Genomic DNA, 19,313 nt, shown 5'->3' with positions numbered 1-19,313 from the left:
AGAATGACATACATCTAAAAGAATCAGAATGACATACACCAGAAGAATCTGGCATACACCTAAAATTCCCACTGATATGGTGTGTGTGCTTAAGGCAAGTGAAAGTCATTGATTAAATGTTGGCTTGATTGATACCAGACCCAAGGGCTGGGAAATCTGTCCTATTTATATGGGTTATTACTGTTCTTTCCAGGATGTGGAAGAAAATAGGCAGCTACTCAGATACTTGAACTGGATGTATGCACTGGAATTAGCAGTCAGATTTCAGGATGAGTGCAGGTATGAGAAAGCCTTTTCCCTGCTCCTGATAATGTTGTTCTCCAGAGTGTGAGGGATGAGTGCTGAGTAGTCAGGGTGGCTCCATCCAACACTTTTCTAGCCCAGCTCAGACTTGTAGGCCTAAGCTGGGTTACACATGGGTGCAGTCAAGTTGGTTTCTTTCTACTGCCTTTCTCTGTGCTTCACCTGAAGAAAAGAGATCCTCCTCAGTGCCAGCATGGCAAGAGCAGATGGAGCTTGAGTGGCTGACAGAGTGACTCAGTGCAGGAGTCTGATGCTGGGGCCAGCCCATGGAGAAGTGGAGGTGCTGCTGAGCTGGCATTGAAGGCTCTTCTGGAGCTGAACCAGTTTTGGGGCTCTACTTCTGAGGCAGTGTTTTACTCTTGTAGCCAAATTCTTGTGTTACTATGCTGTGATAAATTTATCTTTTTTGCCATCTTGTCTTAGCTCATTTCTGAAGTTCTGCTGATGACAATAATTCTTACATTGCTTCTTATTTGTCAATACCAAAATGCCCAAAAACCAATGTTCTACTCAATTGAGTAACAGTTCAGCAACACTTTGGTTGAGATTGCTGGAGATAGAGGGTTGGACATCCAGAGGATTTGGTTTCAAGTGGATTTATTTTTCCTTTCATGTCCTTACTCCGTCACATTTCTTAGGAAGTGTATCTAAATCAATAATTTGTCATCTTGCACTTTGTGTCTCATGAATTTGGACAAACAACAGGAACTATTCTTCACCCAAAATGCTAGAAGGGTCTCAGAACCAAAATTAGATCTTAAATCAAAGCTTTTATTCACGGTTTCAAGTTCAGGGTTGTGGAATTTTATTGTAGGGTTTTTGGGGTTTTTTTGCAGCTCTTTGCTCATGAGATATTTTGTCAGAAAGGAAGAGTGTTTTATGGCTTATCTACAGAGTGACTCTGGGGCATCTTGGGAAGTTTGCCCAAGAAAGCACATTTAGGTTGTCTTTGATGTAGAATATGCAGGATAAGATGCTCTAGACTAAAGAAAAATTCTCAACAAACAGTATGGAGTCCATTAAGGTAGTCCCCAACAGATTTCCATGATAGAACTCCTGAGGAAACTTAAGAGAGCAGCCAGTGACAAAACAGAGAATCAGAGTCTTCTTTGTGTCATTTTGGAGCAACTTAATGGCAGAAAGGGCAGTTCTCTGTGTTCTTTGGTTCGTTACTAGACTTGTGTGAGCTTGTGACACGTGAACTCAGAATTTGCCTTCCCTGGCATGCTGAGGGCAGCACTGGCCATTTAAAAAAAATCATTAAATGAGTAGCAAAATAAAATATTTTAATGTAGAATAGCACAACAAAATCACGGGGAGAGTATGTTCTTGTGAAATAAGTTTGTGTTTCACCAACAAAAATCCTGTCAATTAGTGTGTGTCTCAAAACTTGACATGTAGTGGATTCAGTTAAATGTGTTGGTATATATTATAAATAATGTAGTATTTGATGATACAGGATTGAGATGTGGATCTTGGCACTTTGCTGGTCTCTCTCCTGGGATTGTGAAGGGTGGACAAGTGAAGGGTGTAGAGAGGAGAGACTTTGCTCCATCCTGGGATAGAGAACAGCCAGAGGTACCTGTGGAGGAAATGGAATGTGCCGATTCTGTCAGGCAGTTAGGGATTGGTTTTAAAATAACATATTCCAAGAGAAGTGTTACAGAAAACACTTGTTTACTGACGGCGTCTTCTTGGAACTTGAAAATTTAGTGAAAAATAAACTTACCTGGATAGTGTAGCTCTTAGCACTGATGATAGGAAAATTGATAATGTAGCTTGGGACTGACAAAGTGAGTGCTGCACTTATCACAGTGTTGTCTATTGATACAGTGCAACAAAGCAGATTAAACTTTGTAGAAATGCTATCTTAATGTGATTCCCTGTAAGCTCAGACTTCAGAAAATAATGCCAGTTGGGCAGTTTTTATGTGTTTGAGTACAGACTTGTTCAAGTAGCTGGATAAAAAGAAAAAGTAAGTTCTGGAAGGTGTAGGGACTGTGCCCAAGTGCAGAGAAGTGCAGTCGGAACATGCATTAGCCTTTTGTCAGCTATTCCTGAATGGCAAAACTTGCAGCTCTGGACCGAGAGAGAATTAATGGCTTTGAAACACCAGGGAAGCTGAGAATGGGGTAGAGCTTTTTCAGGTGCTTCACGTTCCGCTGCAGGTCCTGGGTTGTGCTGGGAAGCTGAGGACAGGACTGCAGAGCCCTGTGGGTTTATCCAAAGCACACACTGCCAGGGAATATGTGTTAGGCTCATAGGGCATTTATTCAGTTATTTCTTACTCTGTACTTAAAAACTTTTAACCTTACTGCTAAAGAAAACTACCATTGTGTGTTAGTACGACTGGAACGAAAGCTGAATAGCGAATTAGCCTTGAGCGAACTGTCAATCTGACTTTGATAGCCCATCACTTAAAAGGTCCTTTTATGTTTATGAAAAAGCATGACATCAAAGCCAGGGAAAAAAATAAATATCAATACTTAGAGCTTAACTTAAACTTGCATAACTTCCAAGAAGAGGCCTTGTGTGAACTGTTTGTCCACTTGCATGGCTAATTAGCGTAGGTTACTAAAAGTCTGTGCAGTGGCCATCAAGTTTCTTCTGCTCTTCTGGGGTTTGTTGTGCTTCCATATGTGGATCCCTCAAACTGGAGTAGCGTAGACAAAGGATATTGCAGTCACTTCTCTTTCAACCTCTAGGTAGCATGCTGGAAATGCTTGAGTATAACCATTATCAGGTGAGTTGTTATTGGAGACTTATTTTAAAACCTGTTGCTAAGAAGGTGTACAGTCTACAGAAAACCGTTTTCCTCTGGTGTTTTGTTTCCTCTGGTGCTTTATTTAATTTCTTTCATTCCAATAGGTGGGGACCATGCATGGTCAGTTGTAACAGCAAAAGTCACTTTAATGGAATTGTTTTAAAGCAAAATAACTTCTCAGCATGTTGCCATATTTTGGGTTGATTTCTAGCTTCCGATAATAACGTTAATGATCAACGAAAGACGACAGAGTTTCCAGGATATGGTGGAAAATTTTAGTGAGGAAAAAAATGGCCTTTCTTCTCTTGCTTATTTGGAGTGTGCAACAGTTGTTCAGTATGAGAATTTTCGTATTTTGTATGTAAAAAATTCCTAAGTACTGAGAAGCTTATCTTAAATACAGAAATAGCTGTTGCTGACGACAGTGATTGATCTGAACTGAAACACTTCTTTTCTTGCATCTTATTTGCATGATGTGTTTATAAACAGGCTGTCTTATTTGTATATGATTTAGGCTGTATATCTGAGGTATAAATAATCTGTAGGCAGAAAAAGGTGTCTTTATTTCTTCTTTTATTTTAACCAAGGTACTAATTTAAAAAACCCCGACCATTCAAAACCTAAACAACCAATAACAGACCTTTTACGTCTCTGTTATTTGATACTGGAATAAGGATAGCAATCCATATTTCTTGATTTTAATTGTTAGCTACTAACAAGTAAAATGAGTCCTGCGGTACAAGTCATTTCTCCTTATTTTAGTGAAAACTAAATGTCACATAGCTGAAGGTCAGAACTCAGAACTGACTGTTCTGGAGTGTCTGTATCAACTGAAAACGCGAGCGTTGGTCTTAAGTGAGAAATCTCATGTTGTAGAAAAATAGCTGGAGCTTTTTGATGTACTGATAGTAAGTCAGCTGTTGAAAGACCAAATCATAAAGTGATTTCTTGCACTAAATGCGAGTTAGTGAAGCACTGTGGACTTCCTTGGAGGTGTACCAGGTTTGTGTTTTGTCACATAGCTGGTCCCTATGTCACAAATCTATAGCTGAGATCCATAGCGCCTGCAGTGATGTTGTAAAACAATAAAACCCTTTTATCTTTTTCAAATTATGTCGTACAGGTGCAGACTCACCTTGAGAATCCAACCAAGTACCACATTCAGCAGGCCCAGCGGCAGCAGGTAAAGCAGTACCTCTCTACCACTCTAGCAAATAAACATGCCAACCAAGCCCTGAGCTTGCCATGTCCAAACCAGCCTGGGGATCATGTCATGCCACCTGGGACGGGGAGCAGCGCGCCCAACAGCCCTATGGCTATGCTCACCCTCAACTCCAACTGTGAGAAAGAGGTAAGAGCTCTCCTGTTCCTGTTTTCAGTAAAACAGAGCTGTCATCTGCTTTAATTAAGTTGTTTTAAAACCATATTTTCTCACTGTTATGATGTTCTGTTTATCTTTTTGTGTTCATCGTGAAAATGTAACTGCTACCTCTGTGTCTGCCTGATTAATAGATATTTTTGGCAAAAAGCCCATGTCCCTCCAGCTTCCTCTTGTTTGAACTATTTTAGCTAGTTTTTACTTATTAAAACTACTTTTCTTGTTCTCCACCCTGTTGCTTGATGCACACAGTGAATAATTGACCTTTGGAGAATACAAAGCAGCTTTGTAAGCTGTAGCTTTCTGGAATAATGTTATTTATGGCTTCTTCGTCTAGAAAGTGCAAAGAGCATAGCAAAAATAACTGAAAAAACACAAAGCTATTTTGAGATTTTTAGGTATTTTTATGGTAAAATTTGAGCAAGTCTCCTGCATAGCTGGAAGGCCAGATTACCCCAGCTAATATGCCCTAAAATGTTACTGATTGCTGTGCCAGTGCTGCAAATATAAGACTTCAACAGCCTATGTCTAGAAGTCCTTTGCAACTTTGTCTTAGTCTTTATTGGCAAAACTGAGTTAGATGTTACTTACAGGTGTGCTCAGGCTCCAAAGGAAGGTGGTTGGGAAGATATGAAAAAAAAATGTAAGAATCATGTCAGAATTTTTGTAACATGAAAAGTAGGAGGCAATTGTAGAGTTCCTCTTGTCCCCTCAATTCCCCCTTCAAGCTTTTGTGCCAGATTTTTAGTACAGATGCATTCCATGAGCAAAATGTTACACAGCTCGGAGAAACAGTAATTACAGAACATATTTTGCACATACAAGGGTAATGCTTGTGCTCCATAGTTTTGAAAGAAATGAAAATGAAATATTGAAAATGAGATATCCTATTGTCCCAGCTGTACCCAAACACTTTTTTTCCTGAGGATATTTACAGCTTCACTTTGCTGTGTCATCGGGGACATGTGTGCATGACATTATTTCATTCGTGCTCTTTTTTGGGACTGAGACTGTGCCATGAACTCAGATCCATGCTTTGCTTTTTCTTCTTCTTCTTTTTTTTTTTGTTTTTGTTGTTTTTTTTTTTTTTTTTTCTTTTTATATCTGCAGGGATTTTATAAATTTGAAGAGCAAAGCAGGGTTGAGAGTGAGTGCCCGGCTCTGAATACACACTCACGAGCATCATGCATGCAGGTACTGGATGACACAGGAGGTGGAGCACAGGTCCCCTTTCTAATGAGCATGTTTCTTTCATGTTATGTTGAAAAATAAACTTACCTCACAGTGTTTTAAAGTTGAATATAAGATATATTTAGGGTACAATACAGCAATGTTGTTTATTAGCATTGGTGTCAAAAACACGTGAAGATACCTGGGAAAGGCTCATGCTGTTCTAGCACAGTAATGCCATAGCAGAAGAACACATCAACCATTGAAGGTCTTGCATCAGGAAGTCTTTTCTAACTGGATTTTCCAAGGTTGCATGGATGTGGTTTTGCCCTGATAATCTCTAAGCCCACAGTTCTATGCAGATCACTCTTGTGCTTTAAAAAATTATATGAGAAGGCTTTAATCCGTCTGTGGTAATTCATCCTCAGTAATCACCCTTTTATATTTTCATTCTTTTTCTTAAAACGAAGGGGTTTTTATTTCTTACCAGAATCAGTAAAAAGGCTTTGGGTATGGGCTGTAACTGTTAGTTCCTTTCTTGCCCTCACTTCCAGTCAGTGTAATTTGTTGTAATCACACTTTCTGGAGCCGATAAAAAAATCCTATGTACTGCTACTTTTACCATCGCCATTATGCATTGATCTTGTAGATATCTGTCATTTAAGCTCTGTTTTTATAGTGAGCAAAAAGGAAATAGTCCTGTCCTGAAATAGTCAATCCTGCAGGACAGTTTGGAGCACATGTGTGGGTGCTGTGAAGGGCTTGTTTCCTCCTGCCTGTGCAGGAGCTTATGGAGGCACCTCCCAGCACAACACCTGAAAAAAGGTGTTTTGTGCCACCTAAAATCAGCTCTGAGCTGGGAGGGTGTGTGAGGGACGTGAATCCAATGGATTCTGCTGTCAGGGGCCAGCATTCATGTCCCTCAACGTCTGGGAGGTGTGTGAAGGACATGAATCCAATGGATTCTGCTGTTGGGGGCCAGCAGCAAACCTTTGCTCCCTCTCCTTCCCTTCAGGTGTCCAGGGCTCAGTGTTCCTGCCTGTGCCCAGGTTTTGGTCCCATTTTATGGAGGGGAGGCAGCAGTGCTGCAGTGGGGGGAGGGAGTGGTGTCCTTAGAGTCCCTTATTCCACAGCTTCCTCCTCCACTGCTGCAGGAGGAGCAGTGTGTCTGTGGGCAGGTGATGCAGGGTAACTCCTGGTGGGAGGAGGGGGTTGGACCATGAATCCTCAGCCCTGCCATGACCTGAGTATCCTGCCTGGACAGCAGGAGTCACAGCTGAGGGATTGCCCACCTGCACAGGCACCTCTGCTGCGTGGCTGAAGCGCTTTGTCAGGCTCCTGTGTCCCTGTGATTCTGAAAACTGTTCTGTTTCTCTTTGTCCACCTCTCTGCTACAGATGGATGATGTGATTGATGACATCATTAGCTTGGAGTCCAGTTATAATGAAGAAATCCTCGGCTTGGTGGACCCAGCCCTGCAAATGGCAAACACGGTACAATGCTCCTTTCCTTCTGGTTTCCCTGTTAAGTCTAACTGGTTTTCCTTGAGAGGAACCAAAACTGCAGCAGGACTTTTCTTCCTTGCAATTAAGTAGTTATTGCATTGTTCTACAGAGAGTAATTAGATTTCCTTTGAAGATTTTAAGGTGATACAGTTGTAATGAAAAACGTGAATTTAAAAATACAAGCTGGAGTCAGGTTGAGAGAATACAAAGGACAGTTTTGCTTTTCTGATTTCCAAGTCAGTGGTGAGAGGATTGCAGCAGAGGAATAAACTGTGCTACCAGGAGTAGCTCAGTCCCACTGATACTGAAGATTGTTTTCAGAAAAGAAGGAACCTCTGTCATCCCAGGTTCCTGAATGTTGTTATATTCAAGTAAGAAATTGTCTGCTGTGTGTTAGCATCCCTATCCAGAGACACTTTCTGTTATCTCTAACATCACACCTTTATCTCTGCCTGATTTCAGGCGGGGAGAAGTCCCCAGCTAGATGTCAGCAAAGATGTTACAGAATTTAGCAGGAGGAAAAAAAAAAAATTAAAAAAGCAATCTTCCAAGCAAACAAAAGGGAAGGAAGAAAGAAAGAGGGTTGAAAACTGAACAAGGCAGGGGACTTGGGAAGCCTGTGATAAAAGCCAAGAACACAGAGGTGCAGAAAGCGCTGAGGGAAAGCACAGGTGTCCTCCAAGTGGCTCTTTTGGTTTGGTTCACATTGCTTTGAGAATTAATATAATCATACTTCTGGCATAATCTGATTTTGATCTTCTGTGGAGGGTAGCTCCAGTGAATTTTTTGCCTTAGGCTTAAGTGCTGTTAGATCTGGCTGAGTAGATGTCTGCCAGTGCTGGCGTCTGTTTCTGTTTCATCTGGTGCCAAAATTTACAGCTTACCACAGAGCATTGATTTTGTGGCATAGGTTTGCATTTGCTGACAGTAGCTGTCTGATGTCATGTTAACCTGGTCCTGTGCTCCCACAGATTCCCACAGCCCTCTCAGAGACGTGGTGGATGACGCAGGCAGCGGCCCACCAGCCTCCCTTTCTAAATGGTGCCCTTTGAGCACACAGGGAAAGAGCTGCACGCTCCTGCTGGACAGAATACATTTGCCTTTAATCTAAGATGACTTGCAAAGTGCAGCTGTCCTGGAATTTGAGAGAAAACCTCAAGAAGCTGACAAAAGATAGCTTTCAAAAAGTTAATCTGTTTTTCAGTTTATCTTTTTTTTTTCCATTGAGGAATGAGGTTCCTCTGGCGTCTTTTCTCTGAAGTTCCATTGGATTGGGACACATTAATTCAGAAGGGGCTTGGATATCTTTGTGCTATTCTTCTTTTCTCATTTCATGGGGACCCCAGAGTGGCTCTTTGTTTCCAGACAGGGATACTCTGCACTCTTTTAATGCAAGGAGCCCCTGTAGTCAATGTTTAGGGTAGTCTGCCTCCCTCCTGTGCTTTGCTCTGCTTGCTGCATGGCAAGAAGCCTTGTAAAGACTGCCTGATCCACATTTACTGTGGAATTTCAGAATTTTCCCACTCTGTGTGGTGAAGTCTGAAAAATAAGAATATGAAACAGGGAAATTAAGACTTCTTTACTGATGAGTTTAAATAACTGGAGGAAAGAAGCATGTTTCAGTCTCTCAGTCTGCCTAGTACCAATCCTGAAGAGATGGAAATTGAACCATGTTTCTCAACAATTGGTTTCAGGAAAAAAGCCAAGGCACACACTTCTCTTTTGGGACAGGACTTTGCTCTTAAAACATGCAACATTTTATTAATAAGGAATTAATGCCTACAGACTGAGCTAAGTCGAGGTAGGAGAATCAGGAGAGGAAATGGCCTCTAAAGAGACACAAGCTATAAATAGCTGTGCTGAGTCTGTGACAAAGGCAGTTGTTGTTCCATAACCAACAAAGAACAAAAGGACCAGTTTGTTACAGTTGGTAACAGTACTTAATTGATAAGCAAAATCAGAGATTTCTGTGCAGAGCAAGCTAAGGGAGTTTCCAAGTACCTTGAATTTAAAATGACTCATTGCAGTCCACTGCTTGTGAGAGTGGAATAATATCTGTGGGGGAAAGTATCACAAAATGGTAACTAGTTTATAGAGAAGGTTTTCTGCCTAGATGTCACCTGCTAATTGAATTACTGATTACTTTGTGAAGTGCCCTTGTGGAGATGACAATTAATTCATCCGGCTAATCAACTCCAGCCAGAGCCTGGAGTGGAAAGCTCTGTGAATAGGTACAGCTCCACTTCTAAATGTGGCTTTCTTCTGCAATTTAAACTCCACAGGAGAGGAGTTTTGTTACAGGGGCTGCTGCTGAGCGTGTGCTTGTAGGTCAGGGAGCATCACAATACATTGTGGGCTGCACGAGCTGGGCTGCAGAACCCATCCAGTGTGTACTGGTACCTTAGAAACAGCCTTGTTGATGGCACAGCTGATGTCTCAGTGATTTTAGACAGAATGTGGGTGCTTGTTTTGTTGGACTAGTGGAGGAGAAATGAAAGCCTCAGACTCCCATGAATGTACACTATGATGAATCTGCAGTCATAATTACCATATTTCAAATTTCTGTTATATAAAAGCCATTATTAGGAAAAAAAAAAGAGAAGCAGATGCAAAGTGATAGGAAGATTTTAATTTGTTTTACTTGGTGTTTGTACAATTTATGATGCCAGGACCCTGAAATATGAAATCTTCCAAGTGAAAGCATTTTCAACCATGCTGTTTCAATGAAGATAACATGTTAAACCTGGCATAAGCCACCCTTCCTTCATTTACTTTTTGGAAGAGTAAAGGTGGATGATCTGGCTGATGCTGCATTTAAATTCCTTCTTAGCCAGAAATAGCTAAGAAAGCTGTAAGGAAAACCATATTTAGGTTGGAAACATGCTAGAATTTGAAGAAGACAGGGAAGGAGCTTCCTTAGCTCCAGAAAATTCCATGCCTTTCTCAAGTTTGAGATTCCAGTTTCCCTATGAAAGGGCTGTGGAAGATTTGACATTTTTCCATCTTGTACTTGAGGATGGTGGTGAAAGTCTTGATTGTCTTAGAGCCAAAATGTTTGCCAACAATGTGTATTTTTTCCCAGTTTCTTCAAATAAGAAACAATTGAAATAAATGCCCAGGTGTCATTGCAATGGGCACATAATAAACTCCTTTTGGGCTTTTTTTGCCCTGTTTAAGTCTAGTGGCTGCTTTTGTGTGCTCACCACACTGCTGTCTTGTGCATCTCAATCCAGTGCCCTCAGCACAGGGGTCCTCTGTCCTTTGCCAGTTCCCTAAACCCTGCACTAATGATTATTTGGTTTACCTTAGTCAACTGATTTTATTCCTCTGGGAGCTGTTTCAAAATTGTGAACTGAGGATGTGCCTCCATTTTAACTGATCTTTAGCTGCAGGTGTTTTACGTGACATGGCCCAGAGTGTTGCATGCACTTTATGTTTTTGGAGAGGAATTAGTATGAGTTAGTCCCAGAGATGTGACCTGCAGCCATCCTGGAGAAAAGACCTCTCAGGAACCCATACTGAGCATGGACCATGTGTAGGAAAATGTTACAACTGAAGCTTTGACCTGTGGAGTTTGGATGCTGGGGAAAGTGGTCAAAGAAAGAAGCTGATCAGTCTCTTTGGTCATGGATCAGTGATTTAAGTGGAGATTGTTGGCATCTTCCTCCCCCTAATGTGAATTTCTCTGATAAGCATTCCTGTGGACAGCTTTAGCAGCCATGCACATGTGCACCTTCAGCAGTTGCTGCCTGTCTTCTCTGTCCCCTTTTGTGAACATTCCTTACACTGGTCCTGTGTATTGACATGGAAATCTGGCTCAGTGACTCCTTTGGGGGAAAAAAATCAATCACAAACTGTTGTACCAATCAGAGTCCATGTTGCAGTAAGGAAAGCAGCTAGGTGTTCTCTGCATTTCATTACAACCTGACTGCTTTACCCAGGCTTTGAGATGCCAGTTTTGAGATTTCTAACAAAAAAAAAATCTTCTTTATTTCTAAATTCCCTGAAGTTCCTAAATAGATTTCACATGTCTGGTTAAGAACTTCAAGTCCTTGGGCTATAAACAAGGTCTTTGTGCTCTCCCCATGCTCAGGAGCATGAATAGTTCAAGCACATCCAAGTCAGAAGGGTGTGTGACGCTCTTTCTGTGTCGGTGTCAGGGATGTGTTTGGGGCACCCAAAGACACAAGGGTCAGCCTTGTAGAGCAGTGAGATTGAGTGGTCACACTGGCACTAATGTGGGCAGGTCACAACCAGCACAGCTGTGACCTGAGCAGCACTATTAGATCTTCCTTTATTTCCTTTTTTCTGTTTCAATAAGGCTGACTCATAGTGAGAATTTAGTTACATTTTTTCCTCTGTCTCTTAAAGTTTGAGTCAGGGGACTTTGGTTTTGTAGTTGGCCATTATCTGTTCTTATTAACCATCAGCATGGCTTCTAGCTGGTGGTACTTTACATATCCACTCCTGTTTAATTTGCTTCCATATGGCAGAGAAATTTTCTTAGGTCCCAGTCTGGCAAGGCCCATCAGTAGGAGTTTAATAGTCCTGCTGTGACTCACTGCATTGTATTCACCAGCATTATTTACATGGGTGTAAAGTTAATACCTACTCTAATCTCTGCAGGATCAGTGTCTTGGAGGGTTTGGTTTTCTTTGCAGCAGTGATGATTGGTGTTGCCACTCAGATAAGATACCTGGGTGTTTTATACCTGTCTTTTCAAAACCAAATAAGAGAGGGGTAAAATAATCCACTCAGGATAATTGCAAACTTCTTTAAATATTTTCAATATAAAGGAATAGCTTTGGTAGATCTTGTTGAAATACTGTCCTATTTCTGTATAAATCTACTTGTTTAAATATCTAAATAAGCACAGCAGAGTGAACAAGCAATTGAGGAAACTTACTGTAAAAATAATCTTCCTCCTACTGGTGTGCGTTCTTGTTATGTAAGGCAAAAAACAAAGTAAACTGAAATGTTTTCTGTGTAGGTAGCTTTCAAATCACATGAAAAATGTGATTAATTAATACAGTGTTCTTCTTCCAGCATGTGACAACTTGCAAAGTGCTTCCACTCACGTATCCCTGGAAAAAGTGGGGGGTTTCTCTGGGAGAGTTCTGTAGGCTCTTTCAGATGTGAGAGAAGTTTAAGGGATATAGATGTAATAGTTTTAGTGAAAAATAAGGACCAGCAGTGCAGCAATATCATCAGCATTTTACCTCTTCTGTTACCTCTTAATGTTTTAAGTCTGCATACTTTTGAGGAGAGAGAACAGCATTTTCCCAGTGTAGATGTTTTATCCCTCATACCCATGAATATCTGTGGATTTTGCTGACCTTCTTGCAGGCTCTGTTTGCACATGGAAAACAGCACAGATTACTTAGCATATCCTGACTCTGTTCTTCTCTACAAAGGCATTCATAAAGGCAAACCAAATGATCCTTTTCCTTGTTTATCTTTTCCAGTTGCCTGTGTCTGGCAATTTGATTGACCTTTATGGCAACCAAAGCATGCCTCCTCCAGGACTAAACATCAGCAACTCATGTCCAGCTAATCTTCCTAATATAAAAAGGGAGCTCACAGGTAAATACATCTAAAATATCACCTTGGAGTAATGGTGTCATTTGAATTCAGGTGACACTGGACATAATTTCTATTGTGAGAAAGAATATTTGGGTGAACAGTTACTTTCAGCTTGTGTTCATATGTGGGTGCATGTATGTTCACTGTCACAAGTTCATTTAAAGTCCTTGATTGTTACAGTCACACCTGCACTGTGTTGTGTTCTAGGAAGTATCCCTGCATCTTTTCTAGAGCTGTTTTCTAGTTTGGGCTTACTGTTTGCTCTATCAACACCAAACTTTAACAGCTTCACATCTGGAGTCTCTGTGGGATTCATGTCGAGGAATGATACACACTGGGGCTTTATTTCAATAGGGGAGGGCAGTAATGAACAAAAAACCTGTTATAATGGGAAGTCTGGACATGTAGATCCTTTAAAATGTAAAATTAGGCACTTGGGGGATTGGAATTCAATGATCTTTAATGTCCCTTCCTACCCAAGCCATTCTATGATTCCATGAATATGTATCACCAAATTAAGATGAAAATGAAATGTTCCTTAAAATTTTATGCCAGTTCCTGCAGCAATGCTCTGAACAAGCTGTGGGAGGCAGGGGCAGGAGAGTGGGACACTAAAAACCTCTTTTTCTCCAGCACATGTGTACAGGAGCAAGATAGTTTGAAGCAAATAATACGTTTCATATTGGCATGCATGTTTTATTTCTGCTCATTTGGAAGGATATAACCACACATAGGGTGCATATACAAAGTATGATTGTCTGTAGGCTGAACAAAAGGAGATCCACTCTAGAACTGATGGCAAAATCATATTAATGCCCAGAAATGCCTGTTCTTAAGCTCAACAGAGAGTCACTGACCATGCAGTAGGGAAGGGGCCTGGTTTGTTTTTTGTCTGTCATCTTTCTGGGTTTCTGTTGTGAAAACTCAGAGGCTGACTCAGTTGCAAAGCAGGTTCTGGGCAGAAATTAGTTTAAGCAGAGCAGTTTTAATAGGCCAGGAGGAAATGCCACCTCTCTGAGCCAGCAGATATTTGCATTTATAAGACAGCACAGAATTTGAACTCAGCACCAAAAAAAAGACACACAGAGCACACAATGATTTGTGGCTGCTAGAAAAAAGCAAAGCTTGTACAGAGATGGAACTGTGCAAGGGGAGGGTGGGAAGGAGGAGAGCTACTCAAAGTCCTGCATTACAGGCAGTTTTGTTGCCCCAAGTATAGAAAGTTCCAGGGGCTGTAGGCTGCAAGCTCAGCCCAACTTGGATGTGCAGACTGGTGGATTTTCTGCAGGTGCTTGTGTCAGGCTTCAGGTCAAGAAGGCAGAAAGAGAGGGGAAGTTGTGAGTGAAGTGGTGTTATTGAAGTCCTCAATACATCAAACACATCAAAACAGAACTGAAATAAGTTTAATGTCTATATGCTAGGCTTACCTGAATTAATTTAGATGAGTCTTTTTCTGATCAAAACAAAGTAGTACAGGAAGGAAACTTACTGGCTACAGTGGGGGATTGTTTTCACAATGGAATGTGTGATAAGAGATGTTGCACTCATTGCTCCTCACTGACTTACTGTGGAGCTGCAAAGTGCTTGCTGGTTTGGGGATTTGAATGCAACGGGTCAAGGATAATGACCTCACCTTTTAAAAAAATGAAAAGGGGTAAAGCAAAGATAAAATACTTGAAATTGCTTGAGAAACTTAGGACCAAATGAGAACTGAAAAGAAGGAATTTAGTTGTGCTGTTGCCTGGACTATTGCATGCTGAAGTTAATAATTATATTATTTTTCTAGAATATAATAGCGATAATAATAGAATAATAAAAACAGATAGTGTGTGGAGCAAGGTGAAGGGCAGTTCTGAGTTGGGGAGAAAAATTCTGTGCAGCATGACTGCCATTACCTTCTTTTTTGCTTTTCCCAAATCAAGAATTATTATTTTCCAACTTTATTGCTGGGAAAAGTGTTAAATTTTTCACCTTTTTTTTTTTTTTCCAATATAATAGAAACAGTTAGCATAGCTGGAAAATACACTGTTCTTAACATGTCACTTAAGTGATGCCTTGAGTGCTGTGGTGGTGTGTGTGCACGTGCCACAGAAGGATGTAGCCTTAATTTGGGTGAGCAGAGCCTTTGAGTCCTGCCTGTGTCACATCCTGAGCAGGCAGCAGTGCCCTGAGCATGCTGTTCCCGTGGCTCAGCTCCCCTGGGATAGGTGTGCACATGTAGAAGGTATGCTGGATTTCAGCACTTTGTTGTCCTCAGATCCCTTGCTGAGTCAGGGCCACCATGGGAAACATTCCCATCATGGGAGTCACTCTGGGAAGTGTGGGAAGAGATGCTCCACAGGTGCAGAGGTGAAGCTCAGTCCCAGCCTTGTGTTTTGACATCCACAAGCCCTTCTTGCTGCTTGGAATGAGGGTCATGATTGGTGTGACAAATAAATACCCCTCAGGCTTCCTGTGCAGACATTTCACAGGCTGGAAGGCTGTGATTGGATTGTTTTAATTCTAATTACCTTATTCACATGCACAGCGTGTATTTTTCCTACAGAGTCGGAAGCGAGAGCGTTGGCTAAGGAGAGGCAAAAGAAAGACAATCACAACTTGAGTAAGTTTTGGTTCCTCACATTTTGCACCAATTCTTGGAATGATTTTCAGTATTAAATGCTCAAATACTGATGTTTTAAGTCTGGATGAGGTGCTGCACATAGTACAGAGCACTAGATCATTGTGTTATTCCCATAGATCAAATATCTCAAATTCTTGTGAAATATATCCTTCAATCTTCTATTGAATTGTAACTCTATTTTTATTTATTTTCAATAAACCAAGTTGAATGAGTGGTTGTTATCAATGGAATTGCTGGGTTCAACATGTGACCTAATTGCTTTTAACAAATCCACCTTGCACAGTTTTGCTTTTTTAATTTTAATTTTTTAAAAAATTAGATATGTGGTCAATTTGTGACTTTAAACAACAGTGGGGGTCCTCAGTATGGAGATTTTATAAATTTCATTTTTGCAAGGAGCTTGTATTTTCAAATTGGAAAAAAAGTGTTTTAAAATAATGAGCATCTTATGACTTAATAAAGGATCCATAACTTTTCTTTTTATACTTTATAGTAGTAGAAAAAAGGAACTGTTTCATGCCTTGAGCCACTCAGAAGCCTTTTCCATAACGTGAAAAGGTAATGCAGGAAAATTATTTAAATTTGACGTTTGGATCCTCAAAGTGTTACACGTGGAAGACTACTTGAAAAAAGAGACTGTGCCTTTTGTACTTTTTTCTGTCTTGGGATTTCCTTGGGCATCTAAATATTTATCTCTGAATTTGTCTGTGATCCTTATCCCTAGAAAAATGCTTCTCAATCATTCTGATTTTTAGTTTCAGTTAAACTCTGCAGTCCCAAAATTTACAGTACAGCCAGAACTTCTGTCTTAGCTTGTCCATGTGTAGGAGAGCCCAATAAATTTTCACTGGATTTTAAGCTTCAGGCATACATTTCAGTGGTGCTTAAAGAAATCTTTGATGAAACACTTAATAAGTTGTGATTGAGTGTGAATATTTCTTGTAACATTTGTGCTGTTTTTCCTAAAGTTGAAAGAAGAAGAAGATTTAATATTAATGATCGTATAAAAGAACTGGGCACCTTGATACCCAAGTCAAATGACCCGTAAGTACAACATGGCCAGGGAGACTGTGGGAGGGAGGACGTAAAAAAAAACCCCAAAATTCTCATGTTTTCTGCTTGCTCTCAGCACTCTGTGACAGCAGAAATGCTTTAAAGGTTCCATTATATTTTTGGAAGATTTTTTGAGGGGTTCATTTTCCCCTTTTGAAACCTGCTTGTGTTTGTATTAATTAGATTATTTTTGTCTCAAATCTGGGCTTGGTGCTGGGAGTGACTGACTGCGTTACCAGAATTGTGAGGATGGGAAATCTTATGCTGGTCTGGCTGCTTAGATGGCTGCATGTCTTGTTAAATAATTCTTTTAATTAATTAGATGTTACAGCTTGACAAGACAGAACTGGTCCCTGCTTCAGTGAAAATGGAGGGCAGTTTATCTGGGAAGCCATCCATTGCCCTTCCCTCCAGAGGAAAAAAAGAAGGAAAATAAAGAGCCTAACTCTGTGCTTGTTCACTGATAGTTTGTCAGTGTTTGCTGTGATTTCCCAGATGTTCTTTGTAATAATTCTACACTAATTTTGCTGCTTTTAGCTTGTATTTACACTTTCTCAATGCTGATTCAGTAGTGAGGAACCTTCCTTGCTCTGGAGTTTGAAAGTCCACTTAAATCTGAATCAATGCCCTGGGAATGATTCTGGGGAGATTTCCCAGTATTTTGAGGCACTTGCTCGTGGAGCAACTTCACAGCTACTCTACCAAGAGGCTCTGCAGCCTCCTCCAAGGCCAGCAAGACAACATGTCTCAGTACCAACCTCCAGGACAGGTGGATCTTGGCTCTAACAGTGTGCAGTAAGATGTTTTTTGCCCGTTTAGAGAAAGTGAGATGATGTGAGGAGATGGTGATGCAGCAGCCTCTCTCTCTCTCTGAAGGAAACAGCTTCCCAAGGGCTGTGCTCCAGCCCCCTCTAGTGCACTGCAAACGCCTTCTGTATCCACAAACCCGCAGTAAATAGCAGCTGGGTGTAATGTGTGGATAAAGTGCAGTCACAGGTACAGGTGTGAAGGGAACAGCTGTGAAACAGAGCCTCACCTTGTCCTTCTGTGTCCTTCCAAAGCGACATGCGCTGGAACAAGGGAACGATCCTGAAGGCGTCGGTGGATTACATCCGCAAGCTGCAGAGGGAACAGCAGCGCACCAAGGAGCTGGAGAACAGGCAGAAGAAGCTGGAGCATGCCAACAGGCACCTGCTTCTCAGAATACAGGTTTGCTGAGAAATGAGCTGCAAATGCTCTTGGTGTTGCAGCATGTGATTGCGAATAGTGGTAACTTGTGGGGTGTGAGTTAGAACCAGCGTTTAAATTAACAATGGGCAGTGCTGAGATATCTGCGGAGATTTTTCCAGAAAAAGCCAAAAATATTAAAAAAAAAAAAGAATCCTAGCACTCCAGTAGAAGCACTTATGAGTGGTCTGTTTTTGTCGTACCATGGCCAGCACTAGTTCCAAACCACACAATCAGAAAGATTTATATGGTAATAAATTCTTCTGTTTGCCAGGCCTAAGGCATTGGGACTTCTTGTATCATGTAGTTGTTGATAGTCACGAAATTAAGTTCAGCTCTTTGGGAGTCTTCCCTGCTGCTTGCAGTCTGTAGGACTGTACAACAGTTCTCCTCAGCACTGAAAAGCAGTAGGTGGCATGAATATGTTTTTTCTGTGGGTTGTTGCCTTGTTAGATTTACCCAGGTTCCCAGTGTTCTGAGCTACCCAGAAATTTAAGGGTGAAAACTCCGTTTCTCTAATTCCTTTGTCTTCACCTCAAGCTGGATAGGAAACCTTAAACTTGATGCCAACACGGGGTTTTTTTCTGGACAGCCACCCTCTCTATAGAAGGGTAATTAAAGTGTACCAGAACTGGGTGTAAGAAACACCTAACATGGAGACAGCAATATCCCAGATATCCTCGTCTTGCTGCTCCCTTGCAGCACGAACAGCTGAGCTCTGCATGCAGCTGCAGCCTGCCAGCAGACCCCTCAACACCCCAGCTAATCCACCGGGGAGATAATGAAGCTGCAAATACCTGAGAGTCAAGTGTGGAAGTAAACAGCTTTAAAATAGAATGGGTCAAGTTGAGCCTCAGCACAGTTTTGTGCTTGGTTGAGCAATCTGCTGCCAGAATGAGATGATAAAAACACACAAGCTTTCTGCAGAACAGCATCAAGTAGTGGTGTTTAAAAGCTAAGTGAGATCACTTCTTAAACATCTTTCATCTTGCTTTGTATTACCCATCTGCTCTGGCTTCTTCAATCAAAATACTATAAAACCCAGACCCTTGAATAACAGGCAATACATCTGGCAGCAAATAACCTCAAGTGTGTATTTCCCTTTTTGTGTTGATTCTGATTAATCATGGAATAAGGAACTCCTGGTTCTGGCATGTTAGCTAATGGAAGGAGTGCTTGCTCATTCCACCTTCTCCTCTGATCTTGCAGTGTGCCATTACAAGCTTGTTTTAGCCTGGAAATGATGGAAAAGGGTAATAATCAGCCTCAGTGACAGGAATATCCAGAAACAGCACAATTACAACAGACATTGTGATTGCTTAGTATAATGCAGAAGTAGAAGCAAAACGTCTCTTTTGCTGATGTATTTGTGAGAGAGCATTTCTGTATGATTAAATATGAAGGTGGGATTTAAACTTTTCATGGAAATTTGAAGAATCCTGGCTCTGTGTGAAGTCTGAAACCTTCCTGTGACTTCCTTGTGATTTTTTCTGCACAGGAATCGTGTTGTTGCTCAGTTTTGATTGACCTCTTGCAGCTCTGCCAGACTTGAAGAGTGAGAAATGTCCCCTCCAGAGTCTCAACAGGGATTGATAAGGATCACATAGACATGCTGTGCCTTCACATATGACTTTTTAAAAATTACTAAAAACACATGCTTTTGCTAGTTCTTTTTTTTTTTTTTCCTGTTTTAAAATGTTTTCCTCA

The 19,313-nt window shown here is 41.0% G+C and overlaps 1 protein-coding gene across 7 annotated transcripts in view; it reads left to right on the top strand.

The window, feature by feature from the left end:
- MITF (melanocyte inducing transcription factor) overlaps positions 1-19,313 on the top strand; it is a 99,412-nt gene that overhangs the window by 75,726 nt on the left and 4,373 nt on the right. For 4 of the 7 annotated variants that reach the window (XM_030227961.2, XM_018915230.3, XM_018915228.3 and 1 more), the window contains exons 3-9: positions 4,191-4,418; positions 5,556-5,639; positions 7,013-7,108; positions 12,586-12,703; positions 15,249-15,305; positions 16,295-16,370; positions 17,441-17,588. In XM_030227961.2, coding sequence (XP_030083821.1) covers positions 4,191-4,418; positions 5,556-5,639; positions 7,013-7,108; positions 12,586-12,703; positions 15,249-15,305; positions 16,295-16,370; positions 17,441-17,588 — 807 coding nt within the window. Of the gene's footprint in view, positions 1-2,806; positions 3,047-4,190; positions 4,419-5,555; positions 5,640-7,012; positions 7,109-12,585; positions 12,704-15,248; positions 15,306-16,294; positions 16,371-17,440; positions 17,589-19,313 lie in introns of those variants that run through there. The other 3 variants (XM_050979202.1, XM_050979203.1, XM_009091175.4) reach the window with 3 other exon arrangements.

Source organism: Serinus canaria, chromosome 12 (genome assembly GCF_022539315.1).
Source record: "Serinus canaria isolate serCan28SL12 chromosome 12, serCan2020, whole genome shotgun sequence".
NCBI classification, from domain to species: domain Eukaryota; kingdom Metazoa; phylum Chordata; class Aves; order Passeriformes; family Fringillidae; genus Serinus; species Serinus canaria.
The sequence above is the reverse complement of the archived record's forward strand: the minus strand, read 5'-3'. Positions and strand labels throughout refer to the sequence as shown.